Raw genomic sequence first — 13,130 nt, 5'->3', positions numbered from 1 at the left:
ATGTCTATAAGGGTTCTGAGGTAGTTCTGACAGGCATAAAGCATGGAACACTGTATTTTCTATTAGTTTCCATGTTAACAGGTTATGTTTTGCATCTTCGGTCGTTCACAAGGATGATATGACTAAGTTATGACATATGAGACTTGGTCATATGAGTGAAAAAGGGATACAAATTTTGTCAAAAAGAGATCTTCTTTGTGGGCACAAGGTGCAAGATTTTGAATTTTATGAACATTGTGTATTTGGGATGCTTCATCGTACAAAAGGGACACTTGATTATATTCATTCAGATTGTTGAGGACCTTCCAAAGTTGAATCTATTAGAGGCAGTAGGTATATTTTTGTCTATAATTGATGATTACTCAAGAATCACATAGGTTTTTATGATGAAACATAAAAATGAAGCCTTCAAGAATTTCAAGAAGTGGAAGATATTGATTGAAAATCAAACTAGAAAGAAGATCAAAAGGCTGCGAACTGATAATGGTCTGAAATTCTGTGGATTTGAATTTAATGAGTTCTATAAAGCTGAGGGGATTGTTCGCCATCATACTGTTAGGGATACTCCACAGCAAAATGGGGTTGCAGAACGTATGAATCAGACATTGTTGGAGAGAGCAAAATGCATGCTCTCTAATGCAGGATTGACTAGAAGGTTTTGGGCAAAAGCAGTAAATACATCATGTTATCTGATCAATTGTGAACCTCACACAGCTAATGATTGTAAAACACCTTACGAGGTGTGGTCTGGTAAGCCTGTAGATTATTCTTTATTAAAAGTTTTTAGTTGTACTGTCTACTATCATGTTAATTAGGGTAAATTAGAACCGAGAACTAAAAATGGTATATTTGTGGGTTTTGGGGATGGAATTAAGGGATATAAAGTCTGGTCACCTTCTGAGAATAGAATCATACTTAGTAAGATTGTGATATTTAATGAAAATTACATGCTTAACTCAACTGTAAAGCCTTTTGTGACGTCTACTGATGTGAGAGAAAGTAGTAGTGTTGATAAATAGGTGGAGATGCAATTCACTTCAGCTATGAATGAATTACAACATCAAGGTGGAGAAGATCAACACGTTACTGCAGAAACTGATGTGCAACCAGAAATTAATGTGTCTAGAATGTCAAAAGTTGCTTTGCCTACGAATTCTAGATCACGAGTAGATCAACCGAGCATAGCTTGTGATAGAGCTAGAAGAGTTGGTGTTGGATCTCTTGTGAGGTATGGCTTTGAAGATATGGTTACTTTTGCATTGCAGGTTATTGAAGAGGTAGATCCTCATGAGCCATCCACCTATAGAGAAGCTGTGTCATGTGGTGAGTCTACTAAATAGCTTGCTGCTATGGGGAATGAGATGGAATGTCATGACAAAAATCAGATTTGGGAATTAGTTAAACGACCTAAGGAGAGAATTGTCACTTGTAAATGGGTCTTCGAGAAAAAGGAGGGAATATCACCTTCAAAGGGCATTAAATATAAAGCTCGAGTTGTTGCTAGAGGGTTCACACAAAGGGAAGAGTTGATTATAATGAGATCTTCTCACCAGTAGTCAGACATACTTCTATCAGGGTATTAGTAGTTATAATAGCACATCAGAATTTGGAACTTGAACAACTAGATGTGAAGACAGCTTTCTTACATGAAGAGTTGAAAGGAAGAGATTTATATGACCCAACCAGATGGGTTCCAGTATCCAGATAAAGAAGATTATGTTTGCAAGTTGAAGAAATCTTTGTATGGGTTAAAACAGTCTCCAAGGCAATTGTACAAACGATTTGACAGCTATATGATTGAACTTGGCTATAACAGAAGTTCGTATGATTGTTGTGTATATCACAAAAAAACTGATGATGGTTCGATGATTTATCTACTTTTATATGTAGATGATATGCTCATATCTACAAAGTCCAAGTCTGATATTCTAAAATTGAAGAATCTTCTCAGTGCTGAGTTTGATATGAAGGATTTGGGTGCTGCTCAGAAAATTATGGGTATGGAGATTTATAGGGACAGAGATAAGAATAAGCTCTTCTTGTCGCAGAAAGGATATATTCAGAAAATATTGTCCAGGTTTGGTATGTCATCAGCTAAGTCTATAAATACTTCTAGTGTTGTAAATGCTCGTTTTTCATCTGTGCTTTTACCACAATCTGAAGCTGAGAAGGAGTACATGTATCGAGTTCCTTATGCTACTGCAGTGGAAAGTTTGATGTATGCTATGGTCTGTACTAGGTCCAATCTTGCCCATACTGTTAGTGTTGTCAGCAGGTTCATGGGTCAAATTGGGAAGGAGCATTGGCAAGTCGTTAAAAGGATTTTTCGTTACCTAAGAGGTACATCTGATGTTAGTTTTGTTTTTGGGAATTGCACAGAGTGTTTGGTGACCGGTTATTCTGATTCTGACTATGCTGGAGATGTTGATAGTAGGAGGTCTATGACTGGCTATGTGTTCACTCTGGGTGGTTCTGTTATTAATTGGAAAGCAACCTTACAGCCTACAGTTACTTTGTCTACTACCGAAGCAGAGTACATGGCCTTGACAGAAGCTGCTAACGAGGGAATATGGCTGAGGGGGTTAGTTGGTGATCTTGGTTTGCATCATGACCAAGCTATTGCATATTGTGATGGTTTTCGTAACAATCTAAAAAGATGCACATATATTCTTTATTCAATCAAGGTTTAACATATTTTAATATGTGTTGTTTTAAAAATTTTATTATAATTAATTAATAAGAGTTTATCTAAAAAGAGATATATAATTATTTATAGAGTAATTGTTCTAAATGGCAAAATTATTGAAAATATTTATAGATATAACAAAATTTTACAGATAGACAGTAATAGATATTGATAGACAATTAGTGATAGATGAATGTAGACACCATATTTAGTCTGGCTTCGATTATTTTTTTTTAAAAAAAAATGTTTTTCGTTTTTGGACTAATTTAGTAATTTTATTTTGCTTATTAATAAGGAGGTAGAGGAAAATATGAAATACTTTAGCTTAGAAAGGGAAAAATAAGGGGAAAAGGAAAAAAGAAGAAATTTAAAAAATCTTTAACCAACATCTCCTTGGAAATTGCTAATTTTTACCTAAAAAAAGTTTTTTCCCTTTCAAAACTAAACTCATTTTTTAAATCCACTTTTTTTTCTTTCATTCTCTTTCATTTTTTTTTTTTTAGATTTTAAGTGGAGGACCCCACAACGTGAATATACCATTTTGCCCCTCAATATACCAAGTGGGCATTGAATGATGGGCTACAAAGAAAGACAAAAATCATTCATACATATTAAACATAACGGGGAAGAAAACAGAAGAAGAAAAAGATAGGTTCAACTAACTTGAAGGCAAATGGGAACCCATATAAACTGTATCTAGCTGTCACCTTGGGCTCCCCTTGACCGATAGCACCTATAAAAGCCCTCTTAAGAGTACTAATTGTCTTCTTGAAAATGAAAGTGCTCTAGTCATAGTTACAAAAAACCTTTCAATTGTCCTCTATCCTAAGGAAGGTATAGTCAAACACCTACTTCTTCATTCTCCCTTTCCATCATGACCAACTCAGTGAAATATGCGAGTGCTATTTTCACGATATCCTCATCACTCTGAAAGTCTAATGACATAAATTGGTCCTTAGCTTGAGTCTGCTTTAGTCTAGGACTATTGTTGAAGTATAGATTTCTAAGTCTGGTAGGGTTAGTATGAGTCTAAACAATCCTAGTCCGTACTCGAAACGCAGTGATGAGGTCAAACTCCTCCTTACCGAACAACATTAATTTTCCACAAATATTAAACAAAATGATGTTCAATATATTGTCCACAACTTCCCTGAGAAGTAAGTGATGTATCAACTGTTCATTAAGGGAGAGTTTGCTATCTAGGATGGATCCAAATATGGTTGCCTAAATATGACTAACTGAACCCTAGTTAGCTTCCTAAAGATGACAGCACGGTATTAGCTAGATGACTACAAGAAGTTAATTGTGCCTTCAAGTATTCTTCAGATGCGATCCTCGGCTCCATAATAAATACCTATACATGCCATAACACAAACATAATCCATTGTTAATAGATTCCTATCTAAAGAACTAACAAGCAAAAGGACAGAGAATTTACGAGAAAAGGACAAAAAATCACTTCCTACTAATTATAAAAAATAACTTAAAGTTATGACTCTCTATCTATTTTCTCCTAAAGTCTTGGAAAGGTTCTACTTGACTTTACGAGAAAAAGTACGGTGGCATCACTTCCTGATAACTGTCAAACATACATGGAAGTATATGTTCTTTGATTATTTTTATTTTTATTTTTTTTTCCGTAAAGTATTGTTGATAACTTTACGAGAAAAGAGACAGAGAACAATAACTTACCAAGACGTCATGAAAGGAATAAGATTTTGAAGTTTGGACAATGTCTTATTTTTTGTAAACTTTACGAGAAAATAAGCAGAGAGCCATAACTTACAAACACGTCAGGAAAAAGCATTCTATTATTTTTCTCGTAAAGTCACAAAGTTGATGAGAAATAAGAGAGCTTACTTCCAGATATTTTTCAAAAATACCTTGAAAGTTTCCAACATCAAACCTACTCCGGCAAGTCTCACGAACTGTAGGCGGTGCAGCTCTCCGGTGTCCTTGCAAGTATCCCCATTGCGCCATCGACCACCACCGAAACATCCACGAAGTAGTACACTCCTCAAACAACAGATCCACTCGTTCATGGAAGAACGGACAACCCAAGATTCAACGACGGTGTTCCACCCTAGACAGAGCAACGCTCGGCTTTGACAATCAACTCTGTAGCAGTGGTAATTCACTGCAAAGAAGAAAGAAGAAGTAAAGAAAATGGAGAGGTTGAAGGAAGAAGAAAATCGTGGAGAAGAAGATGAAGTGGAGGAGAAAATGAGAAAACTTTAAAAATAGTAAAGTTGGTGGGTCACACCACTTTTATTTTTCTCTACTGTACTTATTTCCCGTTATTGATTTCAAATTTATTTTAATTGAATTTTTCTAATTGGATCTCAAGTTGGTTTTAATTGGTTTTGGACCAAATTGAATTTGATTAAACTGTCTACCAAAATGTTTAAATTGATTTTTGCTAATAAATATTCTTAATTTGATTTCTAAACTACGATTTCTAAAAGTAAAAGCATTAATTGAATTTTTCTCAACTTTGTTTAATTTGGAATTTTCTAAATTAAATTTCACTTTAGTATAATTTGAAAAGTAACTCAATTTAATTTTTAATTGGGTCCTTCTAAGTAGATTTAAAATTTTGACTCTAATGGATTTGTTTTTAAACTAAAGCTCAACTTAATTATGATTTATATATCTCAAGTAAAACAAAGTTTTCAGTTTCGCTTTAATTCAGAATTTCTAAATAAGATCTCAATTAGAAAATTGATTAATGATTTTTAGAATAAAATTAGGCTATAAGGAACCCCGCTTCACAGTTTTGTCTAGACTTACTTAAGCTGATCGTAGGGAACACCTCTACCTGAGAATTTACTTCGGGGCTGAATTAGTCAAATTTTATCTGATTTCATTAATGTTTTGTTTTTATCTTTTTTTGCATTATAATCTTGACAATGAAGTTTGAAACAAAATAAATTGCCTCTTTTTTGAAATATAACCCTCCAACTTTTTAAAATTGAGTTTCCACAATGAAGTTTTTGAAATATAACAAGTAGCTAACTTTCTAAAAACGAATTTATTCGTTTTTAAAATTTTACTCAAATTTACATTTTAAGTTTTAAAATAATAATTTTTTTAAAATGAACTTTTGAAGTACAAGTAGTATTCTCTTTTTGAGATTTTTCGATGCAAGAAATACATGAAACTCACAACAATTAATTTATTTCAAACAAACATTTATATATGGAAATTTAATAGTGTTTTCTTTTAGGATAATTATCCTATAAATACATGAAATATCCCTAAAAAAATTTCGATGACGGAATATTAGGAAACATTATTTTCTAATTTTCTTGAGTGCAGAAATTATCTTGAAATTCAAGGTAAATTTCATGATTTTCTAATGGTCTTGTGTCACTTATAATTATTAGTTAATATTTTTCTATGAAGTTTGAATTAATGTCATTAGGACATTCAAAAGTAAAATTTAAAAATAATTATTTTCAAACCCAAAGAATAATAGGATAATTTTAAAATAAAATTTGCTAACCATTTTTGGAAACAAGTGTTGTAGGGGTGCTAACACCTTCCCTACCTTCAACCCACTCCGAACCTTAAATCATGTTTTGTAGACGGTTTTTATTTTAAAAAGATGACTAATCACACTTCAAAGATGATTGGTGACGACTCCAAACATCTCACCTCGAAAGAGACTCATAAGGAAGGACGTTAGCCACTCCACATCGCGATGACGTTGTGACAATTATAGTAGCCTATCAATGCCCATCTCTGTCTATCATTGATAAATATTGATATTTTCCTATACTTGTAAATATTTTGATTCATTTTACTATATTTGAAAATAAACCTTATTTAAAAATCTGCATATAGGTAAATTAGACCTATATATTTAAAATAATTTATATACAAAAGGCACATGACTATTATAAAATAATCTCAAATTTTCAATTTAATTTTTTTACTTTATTTTTTATGCCATGTATTTTAAATAAAATTGACCTAATTTGTATTTTATAAAACTTTATTTTAAAAAAATTATTCTCCACATAGTTGTAATTTTATTAACTACAGTATGTCAATATGTCAACACACAACTATTTTAAACACTACAAACGGCATGCATTTCAAAATATAAAAATATGAACTCAAATTAAAAAATATAAGAAAAATACTTTTTTGGTCCCTAGATTTTGGATATAATTTTTATTCAATCTCTAGGTTTCAAAATGCTACACATTTAGTCCTTAAGTTTTGATTTTGGTTTCAATTTAGTTCTTAGGTTTCAAAATATTACAATTTTACCGATGACATTTGAGTTTTGCTTCAGTTTAGTCCCTATGTTTCAAGGTTTACTCTCTTGGCTCGATCATTCCACTAAATATTCATTTTTCATCTTTATTGTTAATTTATGTTAATAAATTAAAAATAATTAAAATAATTTTAATTAATTAAGTTTCATTACTTTTTATTAGTTTTAAAAATAAAATTAAAATTGAACTTCATAATTATTCTTAATCAAGTAATAGAAATTGATGTCAATAATTGAAAGTGAGTATGTAATGAAAATTTGAGATTAAAAATGTAAAATCTTAAAATCTATGGATCATATTGAAACAAAACTCAAATTCCAAGAGTAAAATTATAATATTTTGAAACTTAGAGACTAAATTGAAACAAAACTCAAAACTTAATGACCAAATGTGTAACATTTTAAAATTTAAGGACAAAATAAAAATTAGATCCAAAACTTATGGACTAAACAAATACTTTTCCCAAAAATATATTCATCTTTTCTTTTCTTTTCTTTGACGTTCTCTTTGGTCAAATTGAAGCAACATATACAAATTAGATCTTTCCTTTTTTCCTTTAACCCCTTTCTAATTTTTCTTGTTCTATTTTAGGTAAAATATAGAACGTGAACTTTTCTTATCATTTCTTTCAACCTTTAAACTCGTCTTTCTCATTCAAGATAAAAACTTGTCTTTCTCACTACAAAATTTATCATTTACAAATCTTATAATTTCAAGTTAGACCTCGACGAAAATATTGATAAAATGTAAAACTACTTTTAAAAATATATATATATAAAAGATTATAAAAAAAAAAATAGCTCTTAGTTCAATTTATGCTAATCACTACTAAATTTGTTAAAAATAACATAAACTTGATCATTTGTACAAAATAAAGTTTTGCACCATTTTTTTAATATCACAAAAATAAGCTTTTTTTTTCTTTTAGAAAAGCAAAACATTCATCAAGTATGGAACCAAAGTGGTTATGTCACCCTCAACCAAAAGACAAACAAATAGGAAGATTATTCTGCGCCATTCGTTTGTCCAATGCAACAAAATTAAGCATATGATTGTTGGGTTACAGAAACATGCAGCGAAGAAAACATGATCATTAAGCATTCTAATTCCTTAATTTTGACATCAAAATAAGCATGTTCATAGGGTATTAAGAGGGTTTCAACACATTACCTTTGAAGATCCTCTTAAAACACGAATTTGAGCTGCAATCTTCTCTGATTGAAGTCATGGACCACCAAGAGATATTCTCTACTATTCTCAGCCTTGAATTTGAGTGGTGGAACTCACAATTGGGTTGAAATTGTAAAGGTTTTGGTGTGGGTTTGAAGGTAGGGAAAAACAGATTTTTGCAGAAACTAGTTTTTTTGCAGCCTTCTCTCTCTTTCAATCTCAAAATTGAAGAGTTTTATCATTCTCTTTCATGGAGGCACTCAAGAGACTAGTTGATGTCACTTCAAAATACATGGGATTAATGAGCAATGTGTGTGAATTGGAAGAATCCACCTCTTAGAGAAATTTAGATGTTTTCACTAACAAGTTAATTTCCAATTTTAATTTCTAATTTTAATTCATTCAAAAATTAACTAAAATCTAATTTAATTAATTCTAAATTAATTAAATTCAAAACTTCAAAATTTAATTTTTCAAATAGAATCAAATTGAAAATTAACTTGGTTTTAATTAATTAAATAAATAATAAATAATAACTAAATATTAAATATTAAATTAATCATACATCTAGTTGTAAACATAAATCTTATTCATGTAATTAATATTTAAATCAAAATTTAAATATTATAAACTCTTCAATTTTGTTTAATTTCGATAAATTAAATATTAATTAATTATATCGAATATAATTATACAAACCCTAATTTTAATTTGAACTATTCAAAATTCAAACCCTAAATTAAATTTGAACATTTCAAGTTGAAATTTTATTTGAACACTTCTAATTGATATCATTCCAAAATCACTAAATTTACTAATTCAAGGTGTTCATGTTTTACGAGCTAATACAGGGACCTCATGGACCTACAGATCATGAGCTTCAACGATTTGAGATTAATTGGCTAAAACTCTTTAGACCGAATTAATCAATATTCGTTAACTATCGAGTCATACCACTATAGATCGATAGTTGTACTTTCCTCACTGTAGATATATTTGTGTCCACTTGATTTAACCATAATTAGTAAGTCGATCCTTTACAGGTTGTTCATAATAACGACTGGATAAAATATTGTTTTAGCCCTAAAATTGCGTCTTGCTTCTTAAGTTCCACTGATCCTCTAATGAACAATTGGTTTGTGATCCAATCACTAAACCAGATCCCTCTCGGACCAATGAGAGAGTGAGTCCCTTGTTCAAGACTTGGATTCAGCACTTAAGAGAACAACCTTCCTCCTATCCCTAAATCGGGTAGGCCTGAATTCCATCTTGCACCTTATGTCCCCAGCTATCTTCCCGGTCTTACCCCTGAAATGGGAGGCTTATTGAGCCTGTGCTGTTAAGCCAACCCCCATTTATGAAAATCTAAGGATAATCTCGAATAAATAGGAGTTCATAGTTAGCTCAGGATTAAGTTCGAGTTACCTAGGTCATCTAAGCGAACTAGTCAGTCTTAAACAGTAAACAGTGTTAGTAAGAGTGACTTATTTCTTTATCCGATCTTACGCAAACTCATTGCATGGGGCGTCCTCATATCAATACATGAACGAATCAGGATCACTTCGTTTGTAGCATCTTACAAAAAATTGTAACAACTACAGAGTGTCGCATCTGATAGTGTTACCAGAATAAGGTACCTAACCTTATTCATATACTATAAATCATTTTGGCTATTCATTCGAACTTGATCCATCTTTATGTCTCCACATAAAATTCAAGTACTCATATAATAGCCATGGATCTTTGTTTATTGGATTTATTCTTTACAAGTGCAATTTACAAATTCAATAACAACTTTATTGAAGAAATGTTGAATAACATTTTTATTGATAATAGAAAACGTTTAACTTTACAAACTGTGAGTTTTATGACTTACAATCCAACAATAATGTCAAACATGATCAACTGCATTATCAATTATCGAGTTTGAGCCTATTTTATCCATGACTGGGGCAAGTATGCATCAACAAATGTAGCTAACTAGGTCATTCACTGGAAAATAGTTCATTGCATATTGTATAACTGATGTACTGCATTCCATATTCATGCAACTCCTTTAGAATGTTGTTTAACATTTCAAAATAATGTGAAATGTGCGTCAAAACTACGTTTCATGCATTTGGGCATTTTACATTCATGAAGATTTCCAAACATCTTGTTCAACAAAAATATTTTTTTTTTCAAAATCTACTCGAGGTTTGAAATAAAACTAGTTGTTTCACTAAATTGGATTTATGCAATACCAATCCTCCAATTTTCTAGGTCTCCACTTTTGACAACTGAGGTTTGAAAAAAAAATTAATTATCTTTTCTTGAATTGAATTTCTGTAATAGGAACTCTCCAATTTTTCAAGAGTTTATTTTCAATAATGAGGTTTGAAATAAAACTACTTGTCGGCTTTCAAATTGGGCTTATGAAATAAGAATCCTCAAATTTTTCAAATTTTCAATTTTTCATTTTAGACAATGAAATTTGAAATAAAACTAGATTTTGGTTTTCAAATTGGATTCTTGAAATAAGAATCCTCTAATTTTTCAAATTTTTGTTTTAGACAATGAGGTTTGAAATAAAACAAGTTATCTCCCTCTAATTTTTCAAGTTTTTATTTGAACAATGAGGTTTGAATAAAACAAGTTGTCCAACTAATTTTCAAGTTTAAGTAATTTGTGTTTTGCTTTCTCATTGCTTTAGTACTTTTTTTTTTTTTTAATGATGAGAAAATTGAGAAATATGAACTAAACTAAAAAAAAAAGGAAAAATAAGAAAAAGAAAAATGTAAAAGATATCATTTCAAACTGCTGTTCAACCCTCCATTTCTTCCTCTCCTTACTCTGATCACACTTACCCACTTTCACCTATAATCTCTGCATCCTTTCCTAGTTTCAGACCACTACATATAACTTCTTCATCAAGCTCTTTTCCACTATAAATAGAGCACTTAAGGGAGGAACCAGAGGGTAATCAAAGGGGGGAAATGGAACAAAAGAGAAAACGACTAGCAAGATACAATTTGAGTTGAGAATTACAAAAAGCTTGTAAGATGTCTCATGGTCACTGCAAAAGCTCCGGCCAACAAATACCCATCGGCGAACAGACGACTCACGACCTCCCGCGACGACCATTCCATTCCAGAAAAACCCACAAAAAGTCGACAGTGTACGTTCCAAGAACGCTCCAGCACCTAACGAACCACACAACGGCTACTGGCAAGTCTCACAGCAGCCCCGACTGAGCTCCCCCATTGCACTGTAGCTTCAAAGAAACACTCTGAGTCAAACAGGCGACAGCTCAGCAGCAGCACAACCATAAACCCATGGATCTCCAACAGCGACATTCCTCAGATGGCTACCATGGTAGAGGAAAAAGAAGAGCCTGGAGAAGAAGAAAGGAAGAAGGAAAATCGTAGAGATGAAGAAGAAAATACAAATTTGGAAAATTGTCAAAAATAGTCTGCTCAAGTTTTCATTTTCAATTTAGCATCCATTTTGAAAACTTGTTAGAATAGTTTTTCTCAGTCAATATCTCACCTGAGATTGACCATCGAGTTTTTTTTTTTTGTTAAAGTGAACTTTTTCTAACGTATTGATTATTTTGGGTTTTCTCATTACATTTTGCTAGATTACATGCCAAGATTCTCCTACTTTTTCCGAATATTATGTAATTTTTCCGAATATTATACCAAATCTTATATATTTTCAAATTTTCAACCAATTAAGTTATCTTTACCAAATATTATATCAACTATGTAATTTTTCAAATCTTTAGCCCAATTTTTGTTTCCACGATTATATGAATTTTTAAATTTTGGAAAAGATTAAATTTTGCAAAAAAAAGGTAAAATATGGAAAAATATATAAAATATCGGTATTAATCTCGGACAAACTAATACCAAGATTCTATATATTTGGGGTTTCTCAGTGAATGCTCGAACAAATTAACATCAAGTTTCTATATATTTCCCATACTTAATTTTTTTTGCAACATTTGATCTTTTCCAAAATTTAAAAATCAAAATGCAATGAATTAAGATTGATTCAATAATTGGCAAATTCATTTGAAGGTTTGGAAATTCATATAATTTTGTAAACATAATTTGTGCTAAAGATTTAAAATGTTACTTAAATATTTGATATGATTATTGAAAAATAAAAGAAAAATACACAAGATTTACGTGGAAAATCCTAGCACAGAGAGAAAAAACCATGATAGAAGGATACTTTTTATTATTTTTAACTTGCTCTTATACAAAAGAACTGAGATATAAATAAGCTCTAAGAAGCCCTAAAACAGAAAAGGGAAAAAAACTAGGGCAGAGTAAAGTACTAAAGAGCCCTTGGGGATAAATACATAAACAACCCCTCATTTCAACACTCACCCTTAAGTTGGGACGTAGATGTCAATTAGACCCAACATGCTAACACATGAGTCAAAGCTTTTCCTAAGTAATCCTTTGGTGAGAATATCAACAACTTGTTGACTAGAAGGGATATAAGGAATACAAATACTACCAACTGTCCAGTTTCTCTTTGTTAAAGTGTCTATATACATGTTTTGTTCTATCATGTTGCATAGGATTATTGGTTATGCTTACAGCTGCTTTGTTGTCACAATTGAGCTTCATAGGTAGATCACAATCTTGGTGAAGATCACATAGAACTTTCTTCAACCAGATTTCTTCACAGATTCCTAGACTCTTAGCTCTCTATTCTACTTCTGTTAGGGTTGATGCCCTAAATCTTGTAAGGTCCTATAGTTTGTAAATGTATTGAACAAACTCATTGTTTATTTGATAAAATGTATGATATTTTATTCATATTTTAGTTGCATTAACCACAAACCAATAAACTAACATCCAAGGTTATCTTATAACTTAAACATGTATGTAGAGACATATAGGTGGACCATGTTTAAGTGATAACCTAAATGGTCTGAAGTAGATGGATAAGGTTGGGTACCTTATCCTAGTGACACTACAAGTATGGCCTGT

General features: G+C 31.4%; 1 protein-coding gene across 1 annotated transcript; it reads left to right on the top strand.

Moving 5' to 3' along the window:
* Positions 1 to 1,964: 1,964 nt before the first annotated feature.
* LOC120084583 (secreted RxLR effector protein 161-like) lies at positions 1,965 to 2,632 on the top strand. The gene is made up of 2 exons (XM_039040386.1): positions 1,965 to 2,581; positions 2,617 to 2,632. The coding sequence occupies exons 1-2, from the start codon at positions 1,965 to 1,967 to the stop codon at positions 2,630 to 2,632; spliced, it is 633 nt and encodes a 210-aa protein (XP_038896314.1).
* Positions 2,633 to 13,130: the final 10,498 nt, after the last annotated feature.

The sequence above is a fragment of the Benincasa hispida genome, chromosome 9 (assembly GCF_009727055.1).
Source record: "Benincasa hispida cultivar B227 chromosome 9, ASM972705v1, whole genome shotgun sequence".
NCBI classification, from domain to species: domain Eukaryota; kingdom Viridiplantae; phylum Streptophyta; class Magnoliopsida; order Cucurbitales; family Cucurbitaceae; genus Benincasa; species Benincasa hispida.
Note: the sequence above shows the minus strand (reverse complement) of the source record. Positions and strands in the feature narration are given on the sequence as shown.

What these genes read in the sequence shown, in the direction of transcription:
- LOC120084583 (XM_039040386.1), top strand. Translation starts at nt 1,965, where the DNA reads ATGAAGGATTTGGGTGCTGCTCAGAAAATTATGGGTATGGAGATTTAT.